The sequence below is a fragment of the Dermacentor andersoni genome, chromosome 7 (genome assembly GCF_023375885.2).
Source record: "Dermacentor andersoni chromosome 7, qqDerAnde1_hic_scaffold, whole genome shotgun sequence".
Classification (NCBI taxonomy): Eukaryota; Metazoa; Arthropoda; class Arachnida; order Ixodida; family Ixodidae; genus Dermacentor; species Dermacentor andersoni.
The window spans coordinates 104,428,434-104,455,697 of NC_092820.1; the positions used below are offsets into that span (position 1 = coordinate 104,428,434).

General features: G+C 48.4%; 1 protein-coding gene across 1 annotated transcript; it reads right to left on the reverse strand.

Moving 5' to 3' along the window:
* Positions 1-22,066: 22,066 nt before the first annotated feature.
* On the reverse strand, positions 22,067-26,808 carry LOC126534734 (tigger transposable element-derived protein 6-like). The gene has a single exon (XM_072289088.1). The coding sequence runs from the start codon at positions 23,626-23,628 to the stop codon at positions 22,369-22,371; it is 1,260 nt and encodes a 419-aa protein (XP_072145189.1). The 5' UTR covers positions 23,629-26,808; the 3' UTR covers positions 22,067-22,368.
* Positions 26,809-27,264: the final 456 nt, after the last annotated feature.

Here is a 27,264-nt window from a genome sequence, read left to right on the forward strand (position 1 = left end):
AAGGAAGGGAATATGTTTGTCGCCCTTTTATCCTATTAACCCTGTTCCAAACTTTGGACTCATCTGTATACGAATTGATACCGGATAAAAAGTTCTGCCAACTCTCTCTTCTAGCCTGTCGGCGTGTTCGCCTGCCTTGCGATTTCACTTTCTTATAGTTAAACAGATTTTCCGCAGTAGGAGAGGCGCGTAGCAACCCCCACGCTTTGTTCCGTTTCTTACGAGCGATCCTACAGTCCTCGTTCCACCACGGGACACGCCGTTTGCATGCCAAGCCATTTACTTGTGATATACATTTAGTTGCGGCATCTATTATGAAGGCTGTAAAATATTCCACGGCAGCATCAATTCCTAACGAGGACATGTCATCCCATGATATACTAGTTAAGTTTCGGAATTTATCCCACTCTGCTGTGTCAATCTTCCACCTAGGAGCCTGTGGTGGATGTTCGTTTTCTTTAAGTGTTCTTAGTAGTACGGGGAAGTGGTCGCTTCCGTAAGGATCATTCGTAACTTCCCATTCTAGTTCAGGCAGTATGGACGGAGAAACTATGCTCAGATCAATTGAAGAAAAGGTATTGTTTGCAAGACAGTAATATGTGGGTTTCTTCTTATTCAGAAGGCACGCACCAGAGGAAAAAAGGAACTGTTCAACAAGTCGACCTCGCGCATCTATACGAGAGTCGCCCCACAGGGAGCTGTGCGCATTGAAATCGCCAAGAACAATGTAAGGTTCTGGCAACTGATCAATAAAGGATTGGAATTCATGCTTCGTTAATTTGTAATGTGGCGGTATGTAAAGAGAGCTAATGGTGATGAGTTTGTTTAGGAGTACAGCTCGAACCGCCACTGCTTCGAGAGGCGTTTGTAGCTGTAAAAGTTGACATGCTATGCTCTTATGGATAGAAATGGCAACACCGCCCGATGATGCGATAGCATCATCGCGATCTTTCCGAAACGTGACATACGGTCGTACAGAGTTTGTGTGTTTTGGTTTTAAGTGTGTTTCCTGTAAACACAGCACTTTTGGATTGTGTTGGTGGATGAGTTCTTGTAAATCATCAAGGTTTTTAAGGAGACCTCTGATGTTCCATTGAATGATTTGGGTATCCATATTTAAAATAAAATTGGTGCTGTGTTTACGGAAACGGATGGGATGCCTTAGATTACAGAGCCCTTTCGAGGCCCTGTAATAGGGGTTTTGTTCTTTCTGGAGCGTTCGAGGGAGCCTCGCCGCTCCTTAGGCGCTGGGTGCGCCTTGAGGATGGGTGTAGTGTCCATTGCCTCTTGTGAGGCGCCGGACACGTGCTCTTGCGAGCGAGATGTTTCCCGGGAGAGTCCCGCCTTGGAGGGCAAGACCCCTGCGCCCACCAGCCCGGAGGTCGATGGGGCTCCCTGAGGGATCTGGCTGCGCCGGCTGTTGCCAGCGCTGGAAGGGGCCGGGGAGGTTGGGACAGCCTCGGCTGCGCCCACCTTCGGGGTCGATGGTTTCTTCTCCTCGGTTGACGGAGCAGCGCTAGCTGCAACCGTCGCGGGGGCAGATGGCGTGACTGCCGACTCACTGCTTGTGGGTCGGACAGCCGCCGGAGGCCGTTGTGACGCTGCCCCCTGACGCGCCACTTCGGCAAAGCTGGCCTTAGGAAGGTATGCAACCCGCCTGCGTGCCTCTTTGAATGATATGTTTTCTTTTACTTTGATAGTGACTATTTCTTTCTCTTTTTTCCAAGACGGGCATGACCGCGAGTATGCGGCATGCGCGCCATCACAGTTCACGCAGTGTGGAGCGTTTTCGCACGTTTCAGAGGCATGGTCACGGGAACTACATTTTGCACATGTCTGGCGGCCTCGGCAGTTCTGTGAGCTGTGGCCGAATCGCTGGCACTTAAAGCATCGTAGGGGATTTGGAACGTACGGTCTCACTCGGATTTTCACATAGCCTGTCTCGATAGTGTCTGGTAGGTTGCTTGAGCCAAATGTAAGTATTAGGTGCATGGTATTGATTTCTTTTCCGTCACGTCTTATTTTAATTCTCTTGACATTGATCACGTTCTGATCATTCCAACCCTCTAGAAGTTCAGCTTCAGACAATTCAAGCAGATCAGCATCCGATACAACGCCACGGGTAGTATTCATGGTACGGTGGGGGGTCACTGTGACTGGAACACCCCCAAAAGATACAAGTTTGGACAGTTTTTCATATTGTTTCTGATCGCGGAGCTCTAGGAGAAGATCACCGCTAGCCATTTTTGATGCTTTGTATCCGGGACCAAAAACTTCTGTCAGAGATTTCGAGACAACGAAAGGTGAGATCATTCTTACAGTCTTCTCAGGCTTATCAGAGTGGATGACATGAAAGCGGGGAAAGTTCTGTGTACGATTGCCAAAAAACTTAAAGACATCTTCGGTGCGCCCTCGTTTCTGAGGGCGATCAGGAAGTTTGGGGAAATCAGTTTCCATGAAGATTTATAAAAATTCGGCAACAGCGCCGACCGCCCACCACGGAGCCCAACGCGGGGACGCGGCAGAGCTTGCATACAAGTCTGCACGACGCCAGTCGTACGCCGCCACTATAACCAAATATGGTGTACCCAAGGTTGGATAGCCACACAGGGTTAACCCTTGCCACCAAGAAGAAGGAAGTAAATAGAAGAGAGAAGGAGACAGGAAAGTACTAAAAGTGGAAGGGAAAGACGAAGGTTTCAGGATAGAGAGACAGGAAAAGGCGACTGCCGATTTCCCCCGGGTGGGTCAGTCCGGGGGTGCCGTCTACGTGAAGCAGAGGCCAAAGAGGTGTGTTGCCTCCGCCGGGGGGCCTTAAAGGTCCGAACACCTGGCATCGGCTCAACCTCCAGGATCCCCCTTTCCCCGGACACGGCTAAGCCGCGCACGGCTACACGCGGGAGGGTCCAACCCTCGTGTGCTCGGGTCCGTGGTGTCGCAACACACCAAACGCCTGCTGACGCAGACGCCCCTGCGGGGGACAAAAGGAATGATAATAGCAGTCTTCGGTATGTCGGATGGATCGGCAGGGACGTGGTGATGCACTTTTACCAAATCAATTTTATTGACAATTGTACAGCCGTAAAATGCGGCAGTGAAAGCCTGTATATGCGGAATCGGGTTACATTATTCAAAGCGCTATAATCACTGCAAGGTCTCCAATCACCACTCTTTTTGGGCATCATGTGGAGCTCTGAGGACTACGGGCTGGATGAAGGGGCACGAAGTCTAGTTCAAGTATGTGCTCAAATTCTTGGCGAGCAATCTTCAGGCGGTCTGGTGCGAGACGACGAGGTCGTGTGGAGACCGGTGGGCCTTTCGTGACGAGGTGGTGTGTTACTTTATGTGCGACAGGTGTGTCAGTGAAGCGCGGAAGGAAAAGATCCGGAAATTCCCCAAGAACTGCTGACCAGGGAGATGGAATACTGCAGTGGGTGTGGAGAAGCTATAGAGGTGGAACATGCAATAAGATGTCTTGCACACTCGAGTGGCTGTCTGCGTTGATGAGACGATGTTGTCTGACGTCAGCGGGTAGCTTCAAATGCAACGAAATGTCAGCTCCTATGATGGGAACTCACACATCAGCTACAAAAAAAAAAAAACACCAGCCAAATTTCTGCTACGGTAGTCCAGAGAGACTAATTGTTGACCGTAAGTTTTAATGGTGGAGCCATTGACGGCAGTGAGCGAAGGCGTAGACTGGTCACGTTGTCGACCGTCTCTCAACGTAGGCGGAATAACGCAAATTTCGGCGCCAGTGTCTACGAGGTAGCGGACGTTGGTCACGCGATCGGCCACGTGGAAGAGACGGCCGGTGCCGGGGCAGACAACACTGGCCGTCGTCAGTGGAAGGCCTGGAAGTTTCCGCGAAACTGCAAGGCGGACGGCACTGTCTAGCGCGGGTACGGTAAAGAGCGTGGCACCAGCAGATTGAAGACGACCGAGGCGATGAAGGAGAAACTCGGCGATTGCGCCCATGAAATGGCGTCTCGCGTAATGAACGATGAAGTTGTGGACAAAATCCAGCCAGCTGAGTCGCAAGCTTGTTGACTTGTCGTGAGAGGTTTGCATTCGACTCATTGATGTGCTCAAGATGGTCATCAAGAGGTGGTGTGCGCCGGTGGCAACAGCATGACCACGGTGGGCTGCAGCGATGCCTGGGACGTCAACTTCCATAATTTTCTCTGCTTTTTGAGCTAAGGCTTCCAGCGAGTCGGTGGACGAGAGACAGAATCATGCGTACTTCGCGAGGCAGACGCTAAAGAACCAGCTCTCTGAAAATGGTATTAGTATCTGCTGACGCGGAGTCGTTGCCAAGAAGGCGCCGCATGCGACAGAGCAATTGAGTTGGGTTTTTATCGCCAACTTCCGGGGTAGGCAGAGGTTGCTTCCGACGTTGATCAGATTCTGTCGAGCGGAGAGGAAGCGCAGCCTCCAAGGCGTCGCACGGATTTTCGGCAGTTGGAGTAAGAGTGACGTCATGAACGACAGACGCGTTCGAAGTTGTTAGAACGCCGATAACACACTTGAATTTGGACTGTTGGGAGGTGATACAATGTCGACGGAAAAGACATACGATGGTGTCGAACCAAAGAGCTGGGTCTGCCGGCCAAAAGTGCGGAAGCTTGACGGTTGCAACATCACAACTAGTGGAGGAAGCGGTGGCGTCTTGTGGATGCAACATAACTTGTCTCTATGAATGTAGAGCGGTGCAGACGAACCGAAGCGCGTGGTGCGGATGTAAGAAAGCTTGCAGTTTGAAAGCGTCCGATGTCGCCACTTATGGGTAATGGAGTGACTCATTCAGTCACGCTAAATTGTAATATGTATTTTAACACTTCCACTGGCGAACATATGATGATCGGGGAGCAAGCAGCACACCAAGCGCGCGCAACTTTATCATAATCTTTTCTCTTGGAGCCGATGCACAGAAAAGTAGATGCTACACACTGAAGCACAAAAGTAACTGGAACGCCCACGTATTTCATACTATTTCGGGAAATAATATCTCGACCCTGGTGTAATCCTGCAAGTTCATTTCAAGCGGATATGCCTTGCAGGACCGCCCGATACGATTAGTAAATTGCAATATGTGCTGCAGACTAAATAATTAGGAAACTAAATAGTGAATTTTTGTTTATTAGATTATTTGTTTCAGTTTCTCCTGCTGATATTGCCCGCTTCTTAAAATAATCGAGCTCAAGAACAATAATTATGCCAAAGACGATTTTTCCAGGTGACCTAAAACATAAAAAGATGTCACCCCATATAATGCACACATATATGGCAAAAAAAAAAAAAGAATCGAAAACGATATGCTGCGGACACACCACTTCTTCTTACGCAAGAATTTCAGTTCGTTTGTGTGTCCCGCCAACATGCTATGAGGTGAAGTCAAAGCGCAAACGGAAATATTGCAATGGTGGAAATCGAATTCAAAAACATTTTTCTCTGTGATAAAGTAATTTACTTCGATTAAAATTTCCGTGGCTAACGTTCTTAGGCTTCTCAATTATATCGGGTTTTCTGCCTATCTTTCCATTGACCAGCTTAGTGTGCTATCAACGTCTCAACAGAGGCCTAAATAGCATTTTAACCAAAGTCAGGTTGTTATGTTAAAGCCTGTGCGCATCACATTGGCGAAAATAAAATTTTAGCAGATAGCATATGTTCAGGAGAGCAATATAAAAATATACCCGCGTTTCCTTCCGTGACCGGCTATTGTGGAACTTTTCCACAAAACGCTACAGTTTACGCATTTTTACCTCGGTGTTAAGGGGTAAGAACATAAAAGCGTTTTGTAAAACTGTCTTATAATGAAAGTTCCATGTTTAGACAACGCGAAAACATACCTCTTAATATCTTAACATATTACGCGAAACAGTGGACTTTTGGCAAATTCTTCTTTTCTACCTTGTTTTCCACCATATCGCGAAATTCAAATGGCCTCACGGGCGCAAAAAAAAAAAGAAAAAAACGAAAGATTTTTCCGCGCAAAATATTAGGGCCCGGTGAGACAAGAAATCCGGTATCGGCCTCGGACGTCGTTTCGCAAAAAATCAATCCGAACCGCCACCACGCAGGCCCTCCGCGCGGCGAAGAGGCGTTGCTAAACTAAGTGAATTAAAATGCGTCAGAAAAATCGTAATGTACGACCTAAACACAACCTACGTACATTAGAACGTCGAACTGTAATTTGAATATGCCAGAAAACATAATTCTGTTACGCGGAAACTCAACTCCAAACCCCTTTTCCAGCGCCTCTACCACTACGGATCGGCGCGGCCCACTGGGTTCCTTGCAACAACAACATCCAGATGGCGCTCGCCTCCGCGCATGCGCAAGAAAGCTGCGGTTGCCGGGAAGCGTGACAAGATTAGGCCACCCTAACAAGATGTCACGAATTTTTGAATGCTACCGCTATAGTGCCTAGAATATACTCTAGGCACTACACTACCGCGTCCCACTCTTAAAGGCGAGGCTTAAGCGTAATCCAAATTTTTTTGTTTGGGGGTGGGGGAGTAAATACTATGCAAGTAATGCATATATACGTGCATTATATTTATTTCTTAAAGAAATTTATATTGCTCTAGCACCACAGTTGCGACAGTTGGCGTGCAATGACCCTACAACAAGCTGGTCGGACTCATTCAGTGCGTCCGCTGCAGGACCTCACATGCTTATCTTCACTAACGATTGCTTTTCAAAATTTTCCTCAGTCGTCTTTCCTTGTCTATTTCCCCTTTAGCTTTTCTGTAACGACATCAGCAGCGAGACCGAAAGCACGCCTGATATGTGGGCCAGAGGGAAGAGCGGTGGAGTACGAACTCCTTGCGTACGATGTTCTGGCTACTCATTGCCGCGATGCTCACAGCCTCTATAAAGCGCAGAGCTTCATTGTTGCTGGTGCTCCCTTAGGATCAGTGACCAGTTGGAAAAAAGATTCATCCGTATGTGATTTCCTCGCATCAACGCCCGAAATGGCCATCGTTATCGTGCCAGTGCAACACCAGCTCAAATCGTAGGCTAGCACCTGGTCGAGCTTTACGATGACGAAACAGATACTTAAGCCTGGGTTCGCTTGTCTGAGCATGCGCAGTCGTCAGGCGGCTGCTTGACTCGACACCGGGTATTTCACTGTAGTTCCCGTCAAAACAATGTGTTCATAGTTGCGCCACCTCTTACAGCCAGGCCGTCAATAAAGTAACTGGCTAGAAGTCATTGGTTGTTGAAAAAAGTGGTTTAAACGTAGCAAGCGCTACGGAGTGGTGTAAGTAACAAATTAACTACAAGACCATCACAAATTGCATTTCATTACAAATAAGTATAATTACATCTCATTCATGCGTACACGAGTCTCTTCCTTGGGTTGGAGCCGATTTTGTATACCAACACCACCGGCAGACTAAGGCGGCGCTCCCCCCCCCCCCCCTCCTTTACCCAACGTATGAACCGCCCTGGTTCTAGCTTTATTCTCCCCGCTGCACCTCGTGTGCACTGGAGCCGTGAAGACATGACAATCACCGCACTTTGTAAGTGTGCTGTCGCATACTTCGGGAGCTAGCGTTGCTAAGTTCTCGCCTAGATTTCATTGCGACAGCACGCATATGGACTCTGCAGGGGCGTTTCTACCGCCGGCGTCGCCGTGAGGTTCCGTATAAAGTCCAAGGGCGATAACACTGTCGCCGCGCTCTGTATGCTGTATGTGCGAGTGAAAGCACGCGAGGGGAGCCGACGATCGCGGCTTAATCTGGCGCGCTCGACGGAGGAAGGCGGAGAGCGCATAAAAGGCCGTGCGGGGATGGAAGGGAGAGAGGGGGAGGCGGCGTTGTGCTCCGGCGGCAACTGCATATTTCGCGACCGTACGCAAGTGGAACTGACGATCGCGGCTCAGTCTCACACGCGGAAGGGACGAAAACAGGGAGGCAGCGTCGGAGGGAGGGAGCGGCTTCGACTCCGCCAAGTGCGTACTTTGCATGGCCGCACGCGCCGTATCTTGAAAGGGATCTGCCGACGGCTCATACCTTGGTGCCCACTGTGCTCTCGCCGCTGTTGCGTTGAAGCGATAGACAAAAGCCACTTCACTCGTTGCTACTGCCCCGCTTGCTCACACAAGCGTTGTGACAGCGAGTGTTTGCGCTCAACGAGTGTGATGTCCTCATGTTTGCTTGTGCGCGCTGACACCATCCTCGTTAATTCAGTTATTAAGCGAATGTTTCCAAGCTTATATGACCGCTGAAGCTACTATCCTTACTTCACATGGTTGTCTACCAATTTGCGAACGCAATCGTTGATCCGCCTTTCGGGCTTAATTGCGACTTTTTTTTTTATTTCTAGGTTCCCCGCGACGCGTAGCGCTACGATGTTCGCAAAAGATGAACGTCAAGGCATATTGTGCGCGACGCGTGCATTTATTTAAAACGTGCAAAAATGTCAGATGATGTTTACGGTCCCTTGAACGTAAGGTGGTGGAAGTGTAGGCGGCCGCGTAATTAACCTCAGAGCGGCAGCACACCTTGGTACCCAAAGCAGGAACTGTTGTTCAACCAATTCACATAATGCGCGTCGGACGACACTCCTGTCATCGCAACGCACTCTGTGCCCGTTGGTAAAACAAAGTTGTCAGTGTCGCAACCTCCAGTGGCGTTGTTGTCGTTTACTGGTGCATACGGGTACACTGTCTGAACGAAAGTGTCAGTCGGTACTGACGGGTATGGAGTGTATGAGGGCGCTATATCCATGGTTACCTCATTCTTAGGGTCGCCTTGACCTGAATGCAAAGTGAATGGCGATGACGGCTTCTCTATGCAGTCAGACGCTTCAATCTTTGGCGTAGCATCCTCGCCCGTATCACTCGACATGCTAGGAGGAACTTGACTCTCTAGCTCGTCTGGCAGTTCCTTTATGTCGGTGCGCTTCTCTTCAGCATTGCTGCATAAGGGGTCCTTCGCCGTCTCCTTTGAACGGAATTCTTCGAGCTCTCGGCGTTCTCGCACACGGTCTCGCATGTCCACCAAAATCTCTTTCTCACGGAACCGCCTTCGAATCCACAGAGCAGTACCCGAATAATATTTGACGTCATCCCTTTCATCGTTGTAATGTTCCATAAACGCCTTCAATAGTCGCCCTATCTTCGCGGCTTCGATCTGCTTTATTTGTTGCCCAATTTGCTTGCGCTTGCGCTGCTTGGACATGAACCGCTCCCTCCTCCTCCAAACCTGCAGTCTTTCCTCGTAAGCAGTCATCTTCTCCCGCATCCTCCACTCTCTCACCTTCCGGCTATACTGTTCCCTTTCTTCTTCCGCCTCCGGTTCCTTCTCACCAGATAACAGTCGACACTTAGGCTGCTCGCCGTCGCTGACTCTTTCGGAAGAGTTTGAACGGGTTTGCGAGCGTGCCTCCTTTTTCGCGGGTACCTCTTCCCGTTGCCTCGAACGTGCTGGCACCGGTGACCCCGATGACGTCTTGGGACTACTATCGAGAGCATGCCTCTTGCGCCAGGCTCGGCCGCGATCAGATTCGACCGAACTCGTCTCCCTCTTTGATGAGCATGGAACGTGGTCTCTTCCTCGGCCGCGCGAGGACCGCGGGCTTCTTTCCCGGCTGCGTCGCGCCTCCGGGTAACGACAACGCTCTCGTTCCGAGTCGTGGCCATTTTCCTTTCCCATCTTTTCGTGCAGTTCGAGCGAATTTCTAGTCTTCGAGACGTTGAAGGTGAAGACGGATCTGCTCTCACAGTTTTGATTACGCTATCACAAAAACTCAGAAGTCTTGACGCTTGGGTTCGTTCGCAAATTGGCGCTCGAGTCCTTGTGGCCGTCCGCCCGTTAAAAAAATTCAATTATTCTTTGTTGCAGGACGTCGAAACAACTTGTGGCTACACCTCAACAAGAACATTGCCAGCTCCCTTTACCTGGCGTGTTTCCAGTTCCGTTGTTTTCATTTACAGTGGACCATTGCCGCAAGAACACTGATTCGTGTGATTGGAAGTCTCTTCATTACCACTGCGAGTTTCTGCACAGGCGCGCTTCCGTACGTCTGTCATGCCTCGTCTGTTTCAGAAGAAATGCACTTTTGTATGCAGAGCGCAGCTGCGGCGATACTGCTATTCATCTGCAGTACGATAGAGGGCGACTTACGACATACTGAGATGCTATTTCTGCAGTGACAACTAAATGGTGCATTCATTTCGAAGAATGTGAGTGCTTTCATCGTAGAGAATAAATCACGTCGGCACGCTTTCGAAGATTGGAAATATCAATGGCGCGCCCGCTGTAATGATGATGAATTGGGTTTTATGGTGCAAGGGCCAGATGGCCAAAGAGCGTTAAGCACGTGCTGATGAGTTAGCGATGGATCGTTTATAAAATACAAAAATGAACTGCGAATGGCGCATGTAGCATGACTGTGAACAGGCCTAAGATTAGTCAGTGTAACTTGCGTCAAGTACATCAGTAATAAAAACATAACAATGGCTGGAGATGTGTGCTATGACCATATATTTTTGTAACGAAGGAATGATGTAGTAAAACGCGCACGTGAAGGTATCACTGGTGCCTCAACACGGCCCTTGAACGGAAGGGTACAGATGCACGTGGTCTGCAAAAATACTATCGCAGCAGGAGCTTCCGGAGAGAGGACGGGCTGCAGATCTAAGGTGCTTTATTGTCCGTAACTGGCAATGTACCGCTTTCTTGAATAAACCTAAAAACTAACTTGTCAAAAAAAATTGCTTCCATGTCAAGAAGCATTGCTGGCTGCCGGAGAACGTGCCCTTTATACGCTAAAGGAAAGTGCCTTTTTCTTTGAGGTTCTAATTCTTTGCACTCTATTAAGACGCGAAGTACAGTCAGCGTCTCGCCACATTTACTGCAGAGAAGAGGTTCATTGCCAGTGAAAAGGTAAGCGTGTGTCCCGTACCAGTGACGAATTCTAAGACGGCAAAAAGTGACCACAATTCTCTGCATTTTCGTAATGGGTGGCCAATTCCCTAACTCTAGCCTAATGACGCGGAGTTTGTTGTTTCATTGTCCCATAGGCGCTTTCAACACGGCCCAAGTCTCTTCCGCAGGAAAGGCTCCAAATCTATTGCAGGGACAACTTAGGGAAGGTGCTCCCCTTTCTTGCTAGGGAAGTGGCAGTTTCATGTGAAAGCAGGTTGCCCTCAATAGCTGCGTGGCCAGGTACCCAGTATATTGTAACACGCTGTTCAGACGTATATGAGGTGCAGAGCACAAAATAGAGCTCGTCAATCAGATGATGTTTGTGTTAAAGGGCGACAATAATGCTTTTATACGCTTAACTAGTCAGTAAATATAAGTCTTTCGAAGATATATTACGCTGCAGACAATGGGGCATTGGCCTCAGCCGTAAATATACCTGTTTTGGTGCAGTTCAGCGCATTAAAAAAAATCATGGACCGACTTCCGCATAGGAGACGCCAGATAATGACGATGATACACAGGTTTTACTGGGGCAAAGGCCAGTGGTGGAAAAAGAGCGCCAAGAAAAATGGCATGAACCAGCCTGTGAAGTAGTAAATGACAAATAGTAATTGTACCATGATGATGATGTGTGGTGTTTTATGGCGCAAGGGCCAGGTTTGGCCAAAGAGCGCCATAACAAGTGGTAATGTTGACGATGTATTGTGGATGACGTGCACAATGAACTCATCATGGTAGATGTGATATGGCTGTAAAAGGGCCTAAAAACTTCCGCTGTATGTGGCGTAGAATATATAGGTGCTAAAATAATGACGGTGACTAGGATGTGATGTGGGCTATGGAAATGGGCTTTCGTTAAAACATGATGCAATAAAACATAACACTGACATCCGAGTTTCAAGAGAGCCCTTGAATGCAGGGCTGTTAGTCGTGTGCTAAAAGTTGCCTGGCCAAATGATTTTCAGGGTGTCCGTTTCGGCTAAAAACTCTAAGACCCCTGTCACACGGGCGTTTGGAAGGCCTTCCAACCGATAGTCATTTGACTCAAAAGTCAAGTTCGAACTGCTACACGGGCGGTGTCGAAGGCCGCCGAGTCAATAGTCTATCGAGTCAACGGAGCACCTTACAACTCTATCGAAATCTCGATGGCCTTTGAGCAACAGAAACGGAAATAGCGCTAACGTGGCCCTCTCGTTCACAGTGTGCCCGTACTCACGGTTGATAATAATATGTTGTATTTAATGGCGCAAGGGCCAAGTATGGCCAAAGAGCGCCATGCCAAAAGGTAATTTTAACAATGTAGTGTCAATGCAGTGGATAGTGGATTTATCATGGTAAATGTGACATGGCTGTAAAAAGGCCTAAAAACTGTCGCTGTAAATGTCGTAAAATAAATATGTACTAAAATGATGATACTGATTAGGGCATGAACTATGGCAATTGGGTTTCGTTAAAAAACATGATGGAACAAGACAACACAACAGCGATAGTAGAACCTCAAGACAGCCCTTTTATTGGAAGGGCTGTTAGTCGTGTGCTAAAAATTTCCCGTCCAAATGATTTTGAGAGTATCTGTTTCCAATAAAAACTGTAAGACTAATTTCATGTTAAAAAGCGGTTCATCACTAAGAAAAAATGCAGGGTGAAGAGGTGTATTTTCACGATATGCAGAAGGAAAATACTTTTTCCTCTCTGTTTCTATTGCAGGGCACTGAATAAGAACATGGAGTACTGTCAGACTATTGCCGCACTTACCACAAGTCGGGGGATCGCCTCCAGTCAAGAGATAAGAGTGAGTACCGTATGTGTGGCCTATCCTTAATCGGCAAAGAATTACTTCCTTGTAACGTGCGGTTTTCCCACTGATCCAGTTCCCCAGTTTTGGTTTTATTATGTGAATCTTATTCATTACTTGTGTATCTCACTTTCCTTGCCAATGATTTCTTAATTTACGGCGTAGAAAAGGCTTTAGGTCTGTGGCAGGGATGGGAATATTTCCATCTCTGTCGCTAAAAGTTACGGATGTAGCGCTTTCGTCAGCTGCTTTATTCCCTTTTATACCTTTGTGACCGGGTACCCAGCATATGACAATCACTTGATTGCACATATACAGGGCGCACAATAAGTTATACAGCTCATTCAAAAGGGAATTCTTGTTTTTGTAAACTAATTAGTGCTCTCACGACACTTAACGAGTCTGTGAAGAGAACAGCCTTAGCGACGTTTGTGAGCCTGATGTGTTTAATAGCCGAGAGTATAGCGTATGCTTCCGCTGTAAAGATGCTTGTGTGTGGGTTTAGTGTCCCAGATATTGAAAATGATGGTCCAAGAGCTGCGTAAGCAACACCATCAGCAGACTTCGAAGCATCCGTGTAAAATTCAGCACAGGAATACTTCTCTTTTAGTTCAAGAAAATGTGATTTTATGTGAGCCTCAGGCGCTCGTTTCGATATTTCTAGGAAAGATATGTCACAATGGATAGTTTGCCACTCCCAAGGCGGTGGGAACCGAATAGGAGCCATTGGGATATTTTCTAGAAAAGGGACGCCTGTTTCTTCTGACAGTGCTTCCACTCGGAGGGACAGAGGCAGCCTGATGGGTGGGCGGTTACGGAATAGCCTGGCAGTGGACAAGTCGCTAATTGCAAAATGACATGGATGCTGAATATCTTATTTAACTTTCAAGGCGTAAGAGAAAGATAAATATGCTCTTTGTAGATGAAGGGACCATTCGTTGGATTCAACGTACAGGCTCTCTACAGGACTAGTCCTGAAGGCACCTGTAGCAAGACGGATACCCAAGCGGTGAATCGAATCTAACATCTTCAAGGCACTAGGCGTAGCAGAACTATGCACTATAGCACCATAGTCAAGGCGTGACCTTATCAGACATTTATACAGGTCCAAAAGGCATCTTCTGTCACTTCCCCAGGATGTACGGGATAAGAGCTTCAGAAGATTCATTGTCTTCATGCACTTCGCTTTCAGATATTTCAAGTGGGGGATAAATGTTAATTTAGTGTCTAATATGTGGCCCAAAAATTTATGTTCATGGCTCACTGGGAGCTGTTGTCGATTAAGATAAATAGCGGGTTCAGGTAATATACCTCTCTTGTTCGAGAAGAGAACACACGTGCTTTTTTGCGGGTTTAATTTAAATCCATTCTCATCAGCCCACATTGACAACTTGTTTAGCCCAAGCTGTACATGTCGCTCACAGATGGAAAGACTACATGATTTAAAACCTATTTGTACGTCATCTACATATGCAGAATAAAACATTGTACGTGGTATGATAGTATAAAGTGAGTTCATTTTTATAACGAATAGAGTGCAGCTAAGCACGCCACCCTGTGGTACACCTGTTTCCTGTGTAAATAGACGAGAAAGCACATTACCAACTCTGACGCGGAACGTGCGGTTAGACAGGTAACTGTTGTGGCTTCGACGGGGCGGCCGGACGGAAGGGTTACGGCATGAGGCCTAAACGGCCGGGGCGCACAGCGCCGCAAGAAAAGAGCCGGACTGCTCCAGTCGGGGACCAGACAAAGACTGACTCTTTATTTCTGAGGAGGCAACTTACAGGAGGCACTTACAGTGTTTGGCGCTGGGTGGCGCCCTGATGTAAAGAACCAAAACCGAAACCAGAAGTTACGGATACCACATCACCTCTCCCTTGAAAGGAAAAATGATCTACTAGCTCTCCTCGCAACAAAAGTAAGTCACGAGTCAAAGAACACATGTTAGTACTGTAACACACATGACTAGTGATACATCTTTACACAATAGAATATGATATCTCCGGCTTCCCCATTAAAAAAAAAAAAAGAAACGCACATGAACACTGAAATGAGTTATTGCACTCCAGATCTGCAGTTCCAGTACCCGTCTTGGGAGGACGATGAGATGCAGCCTTGCACACACAGGTAACACAGAAAATTCACAAAGTACATAAGTATACAGTAACAAACATCTGTGTGCCCCCTGGGACAGCACTGATGGGTGGCTCATTCGCCCTGAGCCTGACTGGAGACAGTCTCTGTGGCTGTCGTGGATTGGCATTGTGCATAAAAGCACTTTACTCTCCATAGTGCCCCCCCCCCCCTTAAGAATGCTAACGACTTTCAATGTTAAAACTTCTTTCTTTTTGGCATGAAAGACAAATTAGTATGGCGGCTACTACCGTAGTGAAAATGCATACATGTCTATGCTGCAAGAAACGTAACATACAAGAAATGTATGGTATCCCTTCTGCGGGGATGCTAAGAAATGAAGAAAAGTGTTCCTACAACTAGGATCCACTGATAAATCTGCAGTATAGCAGTAAGTACAGCGTGCGTATAGCACCGTTTATGCTGCCAGAAATCCCCCTCCCCCCATTTGAAGGATACTGCTTATGTCTTATTCAGCTAACAAACATGAAAGGAAATACTTTTGGCGTTAAGAGCCGAATTCGCATGGGAAGGTTGAAACCTCTGTAGACAGTAACCCAAGGCAACAAGCTACTTGGAAACATAATCCTTAAATCGTTCCGGAGGTTGTCTATGGCGTGTAGACCTACGGAGGACTGGCTCAAGTTGTAGAGGAGGAACAGCAGAAGTGTTACTCGTACTGGGGCTAGAAGGTGTGTCAGAGACCCGAGTGCCTGCAGGGGCAGTGTCTTGAGGAGGAGTGTCGCACGGACGTTCAGGAGACTGTTCTGCACGGGGTGAACCCGGAGGTGGTGGTGGTGAGACAGGTGGTTGCAAAGAAGGGGTTGCAGCAGGAAAATAGAGAGTTTTAGAATAGGGGCCCCAAACGTTTTGGGGCCCCAAAGAAATAGCGTCGAAGCCACTGCGCATGCGCGAGACGCAAACTGCGTTTGGGTTTTGTGTTGGGAACGCTATTTCACCGATTTAGCGGGAGCTCAAATAGCGTTCCCAAAAGCTTTGCGTCAACAAACATGGCGGCACCCATCTAAGCGACGGCTCTAACCAAGCACCAAACTGGGTTCGATTCGCGGTAATGCGTGAAGTTCGCAAGCTAGGAGAAGTGACTGCAGTTATCGCTTTCTCTCAACTAGCGTGTGTTATGAAGATTGATTCATTAGACGCCGCTGATTCCGAATTCGAGTGTGGATTTTAAGGCTCGTAGGCCTAACACGGCTAAGCTTGGCTGGTGAAGGCACGTAAAGTTGGTTTTGTTGCTCCAAACTAAGCACAACTAATTGTTTGCTGCTTGAAGAATAACCTCTAAATTGTAATTAAACGCGAATACACGCAAGTCAAAATTACTATTCATATTATAAGATGGTATATTTTATTTAATTATTTTTAATCGTTTTTCTTAGACGCCGTAGTGGCGCTGTCAGCGCAAGACGCTATCTGCAAACGCAAAGCCCTATTCTAAAACTCTTCACTCCTGCGTGCCCCAACGCTATCACCCGCAAAGCTCTTTGGGGCCCCAAAATATTGGGGCCCCTATTCTAAAACTCTCTAATGAGTATCGGTAGGAATAAAGACAGTAGCACCAGCGAGTCGATGCAACAGTTCGTCAGCCCTCGGTAGTGGAAAGGCGTCAATGATGATAGCCTTGTTGGGGTCTCGAAGATCGACGCAAAGTCGAATGGAATTGTCCTTCTTTCGAACGACGACGAGCGGAGAAATCCACTCGGACGCAGTGACTCGTTCGATGACATCAGCTGATTCCAGGCGTTGCAGCTCGGCGGAGACTTGCTCTCGGAGAACCAGAGGTAGAGGACGCAGTTTCGCTGAGACTGGTTGCATTGAAGGTCGGAGACGAACGTCGTGGACGAAGCCCTTTACAAGTCCCAATTGTCCCGAGAACAGACGGGCGAACTCTGTTGGAGCGTTGTGCGGAAGAGACGGAGGCTGAACGCTCGGGTCAGCTGGAAGTCCTGATACTTGACATGTGAGCGATGACCCTTGAATGTCAATGCCCAAAGCTTGAATGGCATCTAAGCCCAGAAGAGAAGTGCCTTGGTTCGTGACGTGAAATGTCACTACTGCAGCATTGTTGCGATACTTGACGAGCACGGAGAAACGTCCTGAATGCAGAATTTCTTGCTGCGAATAATTCTTGAGTCGAAGACTCGAAGGAGATAATCGAAAAACCTTGAAATGTTCTTCGTATAGGGAGCTGTTCATCAGCGACACTGTAGCTTCTGTGTCCATGAGCAACTTGAGTGTAGTATTCGCAATGAGGACTTCGGCGCGAATTGTTGCCGGACGGAAATTTGGTGCTTGAATTGTAAGCACAAACGGGACTGTAGAAGCTGATTCTGTATCAGCGGTAACGGAAACAAGCTGCGTTCGAGCAGGAGGCTGTGGCTGCGTTCGGTTCCTCGAACGGCAAACCGAAGCGTGATGTCCCACTTTTCCGCACGCACGGCAGGTACCGTGCTTTGCCGGACAGGCTGGATCGGATGCGATGTGGCGAGGTGAACCACATCGGTAACAATGGGGTGCGAGTTCTCCAGTGGCTTCGCAGAGTTCGGGACGGACGTCACGTTGGCCGGCCGCTCGATGCGACTGCCCGCCACGCCGTTGATCGCCGTCTTGAAGGCGCCGGGTCGAGGGAGAAGGGGGGCGGTGACCGCCATCTTGCGCGCCCGGGCGAGGAAGGAAATGGCTGGCGACGCTATCTTGGCGTTGCGTCGAGACGCGCTGAATAGACGAGTTGCTGAAGACTTCAAGTTCCTTGTCAACTTGCTCCACGCTTCGTCCGATTTCCTCGGCTTTCTTGAGCGTGAGAGACGATCCTTCGTACAGTAGCCGTTCACGAACTCTTTTTGATGCGACGCCTTGGAGAATTTGGTCGCGAAGAGACTCGTCGTGCCAAGCGCCGAACGCACAAGCAGGTGCTAGCCTTTGTAGCGCGGTGACGAAGTCCTGGAAGGTTTCCCCAGGTAGTTGCTTCCTGTCCCGGAAGATAATGCGGTGCACCAGGGGATTTGAGCTTTCTTCGTAGTGTTGGTCGTAGATGCGAAGAATGTCTTCGAACGTAGCGGCCGTCTGGTCCGTTTGCGACGCGAGGTCATAGTAGAGACGCTGCCCCTCGAAGCCTAAGTTGCTCAGTAAAATGGCCTTCTTCCTCTCGTCTTGTAATGCTTCGCATCCGGTCGCCTGAAGAAACGTGCAAAAAGAACGTTTCCATGTGAGCCACGGTACCGAAGGAGTACCGGGTAATGCAAGGAAAGGCGGCATGGGTGGTGCGAACGCCATGCTGGGCACGGAGAACAAAGGCGGGGAAGTTGCGGTGGACGACGTCGAAGTGGACGTAGCGTCTTGCATGCCGGAAGGAGGCGAGCAGCAGAAGTAGAAAGGCAAGGGGCCGTAAAAGTGAAGTGAGCGGTTTACCTCGTCGCCAGTTTGTTGTGGCTTCGACGGGGCGGCCGGACGGAAGGGTTACGGCATGAGGCCTAAACGGCCGCGGCGCGCAGCGCCGCAAGAGCCGGACTGCTCCAGTCGGGGAGCAGACAAAGACTGACTCTTTATTTCTGAGGAGCAGCGTTGCCAGATTGGAAAGTCGGCACGACACCAGAAACTCGCTAAAATTTCCCCAGATTTCACCAGAAACTAAAATTGCCTTAAAATGCACAAAAATGACCAAGAATTACCATTCGTCAAACACTCATTTTATTATTTATATAAAATCATGATGAGAAGCCTTTAATCATCACTTGGAGCATCGTAATTGTCTGAATGAAACCAGCGTAGCATATCGTCTGGGATGATGAGGAGCCTTTAATCATCGCTTGGAGCATCGTAGATGTCTGAACGAAACCTGCGTAGCATATCGTCAGTGATAGTGAACTTCACGCATCACCCCTCTCTGGAGGCCAACGTTGTGCGAATTCGTACAATGGAATCCAAAGTTTTCAGCGACATCTTGTTACTGTACTTCGTCTTCACACACGTGACCTGACTGAAGACACGCTCCACCACTGCATTCGACACTGGGCAAGGAAGACATGCCAGTGCATACAATGCAAGTTCCTGGTAGGGCTTTTCCCCCATGGCATTTTTAAACTTGAAAATTCCAGCCCAAAACGTTGCAGAATCCTCAGGAAGTTTCCCGTCGAAGACGGCCTCCTCACTCCAAAGAGGCATAACAATTCTCCTGTATTCCATTTCAATAACGCCCATGTTTTTTTGAACCAGATGTTGAAGGGGAAGTTGCAAAAGAGGAAGTCGTGCAGTTTGAGACAAGACTCGTGAAGGGTGAAGTCCACTCATGCCTTGAAAAATAGCTTGATTGGAGGGAAGACGCTTTTCCACTTCCTTCAGCAAGTCAGTGAGAAAATCTTGGCAGCGTTGCTTCACCCCTTACACAGCAGCTTCATTGAGGTTGGTCTCCTGGTGCTTGCAACGGAGGAGTTCACTGACAAATTGAGACCCAAAGTCTGTCATTCCCAATGAAAGTCTGTGCCCTTGCTTGTTAAAAATTCTTGACTTCAGCATTCGGTGAAGCAGATCAAGCTCTTTGTACATCTTGTCTGGATCAATGTTCACTGACTGGAAGAAGGCATTGACCTTTTCAAATTCTTGAACGATGGGAGACAAGAATATGACATAAATGTAGTTTACATCATCATGGAGCATGTCATGGATCAATCGAGCTTTGTACCTTACTTCTAGAGTACCTTCTTGCATGGCTAACGTAAAGTAAGCCTTCAGCTCATTCCAATGTTCGATAAATCTCTTGATGACACGCCCCCGAACAAGCCATCGTGTGCGAGATAGCTTCAAAAATGGCATGTGGCAAGGCTTCTTGTCACTTTGTGCTTCTACTTCTTGTTATTTCATGCTTTCAAAAAGTTCCTTGTAAGCATGGCGTCGGAGTGTATTGTTTGAAAACCATGCTGGGATTTCAGTTAGGAGGTAGCCTAGACTAGAAGGCAACGTTTCAAAAGCCTTTTGCACGCAGAGGGCCAGTGAATAGCATACACACTTGTTCAGGATGCAATTAGGCGACTCTTCTTTGATTCGTGACCAAACACTGTTGTGTTCACCAACCATTACAGCAGCTCCATCACAGGCAATGCCACCACAATCGCAAAGGCACATCCCATACTCATAAAGGCAATCTCTGACAATCTGAAAAAGCGCCTCACCAGTCGCATGAATCACTGGATAAAGCCCCAGGAATGCAGTCACAACTTCGCCGGATCTTTCGCTAAAGTAACGGGTGCAGATTGCGAGCAACTTTTCCACCGTGACATCCGTGGTCTCACCAGCATCAGAGAGAACTTCTTGCCTTTGATATCAGCCATAACTTCGTCTCGAAGAGAGGGGGACAAGACAGAGTTGATTAAAGCAGTGCACTTGGTACGGTGAAGACGTAGGTGCTCAAGAAAGCTTCCTTTGCCATTTTTTTATCACTTCCCCTAAATGGTCAATAGCCAAGGTGGGGCAGTGGCAGCAGGTTGCAAGCGCTAACTCCAACTCAGCACGTTTCAGGTCATCCGATAGGTTCGGCTCCTTTGGGAAATTGAGCGTCTCAGAAACTGATGCAGACTTGACAGCTCCTTTATGCTGAGCTCCCTGTGCATGTTTGCTTAGTGTGCCGTGGTGTGGTCGAAGAAATTTTCGACATAACTTGCAGAATGGAAGCTTGCTACCTTGTGATGTCGCACTTGTAAGCCATGGGAATTCTTTTTCCCAGGATTCGAGGTACTTCCTGTTGTATTCATAGGACTTGTGGGCTCTTTTTACTGTCTAGGCACAGTCTGCATCACCATCTCCCTTCGGAGTCGACTTGCTTTCACTGCTCATTACGACAGTGTGAAGCGGTTGAGTCTAGAAAAAGAATCAGTGCATTTGTGGCAAACGCTACGAAAAAGCAACATAAGTAAACAATTACCGCCAAACTTACCAAATTGAGATGTGCTTTGCCTGCGAAGTCCCGGGTGGATCTTAGGCCACCAATTTCATGGAAGCTAAATGCCTTTATACTGCGCAACAGCGTTTTGTGAAAGCGAAACGAACGGAGCGTCCGCACGTGTATTGGCTGGCCACTTGACTCGTTGCCGGTGGCCCGGCGTTGCTCTTCCCGTGCTTTCCACGGTAATTTCATTCCTCCGCAAGAACAGACGGTGCCGCCTATTGAAACTTCTTATATCTATACGTGCGTTGAAACCTAGTGCTAGCATCACACACTAGCATAAACCTTAGATACAATAAGCTTTAGTTCACTGTACCCTAGCATTAGCACAGCAACACAGGGATTTCATGAGGAATACACAAATACAAATATAGGCCTTAGAATCGGGCGGGCACAGGCGCTACCTAGCGCTAAATGTTTGGATGAGCAAGGCCGGTAGACGGTAGTTTCGGTAGACTGGTTTTCCCCAGATATCTCCAGATTTTGTCTGGTGTAGCAGTTTGCTGGCCTGGCCACCAGGAGCTCTTCATTTTCACCAGATTTCCGAGATCTGGTGGCCAATTTCACCAGATGGCAACGCTGCTGAGGAGGCAACTTACAGGAGGCACTTATTGTTTGGCGCTGGGTGGCGCCCTGATGTAAAGAACCAAAACCGAAACCAGAAGTTACGGATACCACAGTAACTTTGGATGACATTCAGCAAATTACCTCGGACTCCCATTTCGGCCAGATCGCGGAGAATTCCGAACCGCCAAGTCGTGTCGTAAGCCTTCTCCATGTCAATAAATACTGACAAAAAGAACTGCTTATGTACAAAAGCATCGCGAATATTCGTCTCGATGCGGACAAGGTGATCAGTTGTGGATTTACCTTCCCTGAAACCACACTGTAGGGGATCTAATAGTTTGTTACTTTCAAGAAAATGAAGGAGACGCCGGTTAACCATTATTTCAAAGAGTTTACATAGGCAACTTGTCAATGCTATAGGCCTATAGCTGTTGACTGAAGTTGGGTCCTGGCCGTTTTTTAGTATTGGAATAATTATTGCTTCCTTCCAGGCGGATGGAATGTAGCCGGCAGAGAACACAGAGATGAAGAGTGACAGTAGTGTTTTGTGGGTTTCAGGGTGTAGGTATTTGATCATTACAGTCGAGTCCCGCTACAACGAAATTGACGGTGCACGAAAAAAAATTCGTAGAAGCGAAAATTTCGTTGTTGTGAAATTCACAAAAATATGGCTAACCTGAACTGGTAAACCACAAACAAACTTTTATTTCCAGAAGTCAAGCAGTGTCGACTGCTTCCTTTTTTTTCCTAGGAGCATCATGACTCGATTTTCGCATTCGGCGAGTAGCTGCATCGCGACGTCGTCATCATGCACAGCTACGCTGTTTCTGATGACATCGAACGCATCCAGTACGCGAGATGTGGCCGGTGGGTGCATATCTGGCACTTCGTCGTCATCCGACTGCCCCCCGTCGTCGCGGACACTTTTTATGATGTCCTCATCGCTCAATTCCTCCCGGGCGATCACATTGATGTCAGCGTCGATGAAGTCGTCCAGCTCGACACTGGATGGCACACTTCCGGCACCTTTGAAGGGCCGCCCAGGACGCAGTTACGTCTGCTGGCGGATGCACTGCTCCGTTGCAGTCAGCAGCATCCTCAGCGGAGTCGGTGTCTGGATCTCCGAGCTTGAAGCCAGCGTGTGTGAAACAGTTTGCGATAACTGGCCGTCCAGTTGCAGCCCACGCAGCAGCCATCATCTGCAGCGCCATGTACAGGTCTAACTTCGTGTCGCGACCGGTCTCCACATTCAATAGGAGACGCTGCATCACTCGCTGGCGGTAGGCGCACTTCAAACTTCTAATGACACCTTGGTCAAGCGGCTGTATGATCGAAGTGCAGTTCGGCGGAAAGTACTTCAGCTCCACATTTGTGAGCTCCACATCCAGAATATGATGGGCGGAGCAATTGTCCAGCAATAAGCACACCCGCCGGCCCTGCCTCCTCATGTCGCAGTCAAATGACGCGACCCACTCGGAGAAAATGGCCCGCGTCATCCAGGAGCGGCTGTTGGCGACATATTTTACGGGAAGGCTCCTATTACCTTTAAAGCAACGGGGCTTTGCACTCTTCCCAATGACTAGCGGTGGGCGCTTGTCGGATCCGTCCGCGTTGGCGCACAGCAGCACGGTCACGCGCTTCTTACTGTGTTTCCCACCGTGGCAACGCTGACCTTTCATTTCGAGGGTTTTAGACGGCAGCATCTCGTAAAACAGGCCTGTCTCGTCAGCGTTGTAGATGTCACACTTCGCATAGTCTTTCAACAACGCCGAAACGTTTGTGGAGATCCAGGCGGATGCGCTGCCTGTGTCTGCCGATGCCGACTCGCCAGAGAGCGTCTTGCCGACAATGTCATGGCGGGCCTTGAATCTGCTGAGCCAGCCTGTGCTCGCCTTGAAATCGTCAATCCCCAGCAGGCAAGCGTAATTCAGGGCCTTCTGCTGCACGGCGTTTCCACTGATGGGTATGTTTTTCGCCCTCGTCTCGACAAACCACGTGTACATGGCCTTGTCGAGGTCTTCGTGCGCCGACGGCGTCAGCTTCTTCCGCTTGGCTGATGTGCCTGAAGCAAGAGCTTGCGCTATTGCTTCTTTTGACTTCAAGATGGTGGACAGCGAACTGGGAGAAATCCCAAACTTCTTCGCAACGTCACCTTTCTTCTCTCCACTTTCGACTTCGGCCAGGATCCTAGCTTTATCCTCCAGGGATAAAAACTTTCGACATGGCGGCGCCATGTCGGAAAGCACGCTAAAAATCGAACACCGCAACACGTGCACAACACGAACAGCACTAACTACGCACCGACGGCGCCGAGACGCAGCATGGACTGACGAGACGACTGAGCGTCGGCTTTGGATTGTCTGCGGCTAAAAAGTTTCAAGCCAATCTCAAAGGTAGGCCAGTCTCATCGCCGTCGCCATCGAGCAATGGCGGCCCCCATGCTCGGTCATCAGCGGCAGTTTCTTGCGGTGCCAACGCGCGATGATAACTTTGCAGACGCTTTTTTATGTGCAAAATGTTCGACTGTATATATAATATCCTGTCACTTCCTGGAGCGGATTTGTTGCAGCCACTGAGCGCAGCCTGAAATTCCGTCATGCTAAATGGGCGGTTGTAAGGTTGGTTGCTACTTCCTTTCCGACCCAGAGGCAGTCGTTCCGCTTGTTGCCGGTATCTCAGAAATGTATCTGAATAGTGGGATGAGCTAGAAATCCTTTCAAAATGTACCCCTAGAGAGTCGGCTTGGTCAATGACTGTGTCTCCTTGTGTATTTACCAATGGCAGAGGATGAGTTTCGCGACTTTTTATTTTGTTTACCCTGTTCCAGGCTTTTCTTTCGCCTGTATGAGAATTAATACTAGAGATGTATTTTTGCCAGCTTTCCCTTTTGGCAAGGCGGCGCGTTCTTCTACCTTCTGATATTATTTTCTTGAAGCTGATCAAGTTCTCGGTAGTTGGGCAGTCACGAAGGCGACTCCAAGCCTTATTTTGATTTTTGCAGGCTTCCTTACACTGCTCATTCCACCAAGGAATACGCCGTTTAGAGGGTGATCCATTCGTTTGAGGGATACATATTGATGCAGCATCAGTTATAAATGCCGTCAAATAAGATACTCTATCATCGATTGAGAGACTACAGATGTCATCCCAGGTCAAATGTGTCAGCTCTCTATATCGTTTCCAGTCAGCACAGTCGACCTTCCAACGTGGCAGATGTGGAGAACACTTATCGCCTTTTGTTAATCTTAAGATAATTGGGAAATGGTCACTCCCATATGAATTTTTGATCACGTCCCACTCCAGGTATGGAACTAGTGTACTTGATGTTATACTTAAGTCAACGGATGAGAACGTTTTGTTCGCCACGCTGTAGAATGTGGGTTCTTTCTTGTTTAGTAAGCATGCATTGGAGGATAAAAGGAACTTTTCTAATAAGCGCCCTCTCGTATCACAACGAGAATCTCCCCAGAGGCTGTTATGTGCGTTTAAATCACCTACTACAATGTAAGGTTCGGGGAGTTCTGCGATAAAGCTATGGTATTCTGTTGTGGAAAGTTTATGGCATGGAGGGATGTAGAGAGAGCTAACTGTTATTAACTTATCAAATAGCACGGCTCTGATTGCCACTGCCTCAAGGGGTGTTTGCAGATGTAAATGTTGGCAGGCGATACCTTTATCAACTACAATAGCAACACCGCCTGACGAGGCGAGAGCGTCACTGCGATCTTTGCGGTAAATGGCATATTGTTTGAGAAAGTTAGTATGTGAAGGGTTAAGGTGTGTCTCTTGCACACACAGCACCCTTGGATTAAACCTGCGCAGGAGTTCCTTAATATCATCAAGATTGTGTAATAAACCTCTCACATTCCAATGCATTATCTGTGTGTCCATATTGGAAGTGTTTTATGGTGCGTGTCAAGAGATCAATTCGGTTGGCTCAAGAGACCTTTGAAGGCCCCTTGATGCGGGGTATTTCCTTTTTGCTGGCGCGCTCCAGGGAGCGACGCCGTTCCTTCGGCGTCTGAGACGCCGGAGAAGTTTTTGTTACATCCATCGCCTCTTCAGAGGCGCTGGATGACGCCCGCTCAGCGGGCACTCTCGGGAGTTTTTCGGGCCTGTCTGCATGAGCAGTGGCCCTGGGACCGGCAGGCTCGGAGGTCTGCTGGCCCTTCGTGGGAGGGGGCGGAAGAGCAGTGGCTGCTCCCGCTAGGGGGGCTGATGGCGTAACCGCCGTCACACTCCTTGTGACTTGCGCGGCCGCCGCAAAATGTGCCGCTGCCCCCAGGCGCGTCACATCACTGTACGACGGATTCGATTGGTGGCGGAGAGAAAAACGCTTGCGCGCTTCTGGAAAAGAAATGTTTAGTTTGAGCTTCAGTTCGATTATTTCTTTTTCTTTCTTCCATGACGGGCACGATCGCGAATAGGCGGGGTGGTCTCCGTCACAGTTAGTGCAGTGGGTTGCGGAAGAACAGTTATCTGATGTGTGGTCTTTAGATGCACATTTTGCAGAAGTAGCAAAATGCGCAGCTCTGAGATCCATGCCCAAAACGCTGACACTTGAAGCATCGGCGCGGATTGGGGATGTATGGTCGTAGGCGAAGTTTACAATATCCGGTCTCTATTGAATCAGGCAGTTCACTTGTTCCGAACGTTATCATTACATGCTTTGTTGGGATTTCTTTGTCATCGCGTCTTAACTTAATTCGCTGCACCTTTACAACGTTTTGGTCTTGTCATCCATCCAACAGCTTGCTTTCACTGAGTTCAAGGAGGTCGTCATCAGAAATAACACCACGCACAGTGTTCATTGACCGGTGGGGGCCCACAGAGACAGGAATGTCACCAAACGCAACAAGTTTAGTCAGTTTGCTGTATTGAAGCTTGTCACGCACTTCCAGAAGAAGGTCGCCGCTTCCCACCTTAGTTACTTTGTAACCAGAGCCGATTGCTTCTGTCAGACATTTTGCAACCCCAAATGGGGATATTGTACGGACTGTCTTGGTTTCATGTTGGCTATGTATTACGTGGTATTTGGGAAATATTTCTTTTGGTTTCATCAGAAAGTTGGTTTCATCGGTGCGCCCCCTCTTCAGGGAGCGATCAGGGAGTGTGGGGAAATTTGAAGCCATATATAGGATTACTGTGTTCGGCAGGAATGCCCGCCGCCCACCTTGGAGCCCAACCTGGGGACGTCACAGGATTAGAAAAATTCTATTCTGCGTACGCCAGCAGTACATTCCCACTATAACCTAATATATACATATATACCCAAGACTGGATATATTACACAAGGTTAACCCTTGCCGCCAGGAAATAGGAAGTTAAAAGAAATGAGCAGAAGACAGGAAAGATGGAAAAGTGGGAGAGAAAGACGAAGATTGGAGAGGAGGACAGGAAAAGGCGACTGCCGATTTCCTCCAGGTGGGTCAGTCTGGAGGTGCCATCTATGTGAAGCCGAGGCCGAAGAGGTGTGTTGCCTCCGCCGGGTGGCCTTAACGGTCCAAACACCCAGCATCGGCTCAACCTCCAGGATACCCCTTTCCCCAGACATGGCTAAGCCGCGCACGGCTACACGCGGGAGGGTCCAACCCTCGTGTGCTCGGGTACGTGGTGTCGCAACACACCAAACGCCTGCTGATGCAGACGCCCCTGCGGGGGTACTCACGGTTAAAAAGAACAAATAAAACCAAAATGCTCTAAATATACCATATATGAGTGTTTTTAATTATTCAATAAAGTATTTTTTGCCACTTGATACGTGCGAACTGCACATACTCTCGACAACAGCGACGTGCTTGTGTTCCTTCTTCCATGTTGTCTAGTACACTCTCCCTCTACTCCAGCTACCGCCATATCGCCGCCATATT

Bases quoted from the DNA above. Each gene is read 5' to 3' on its own strand.
- LOC126534734 (XM_072289088.1), bottom strand. From the start codon at position 23,628: ATGGCGCCGCCATGTCGAAAGTTTTTATCCCTGGAGGATAAAGCTAGG.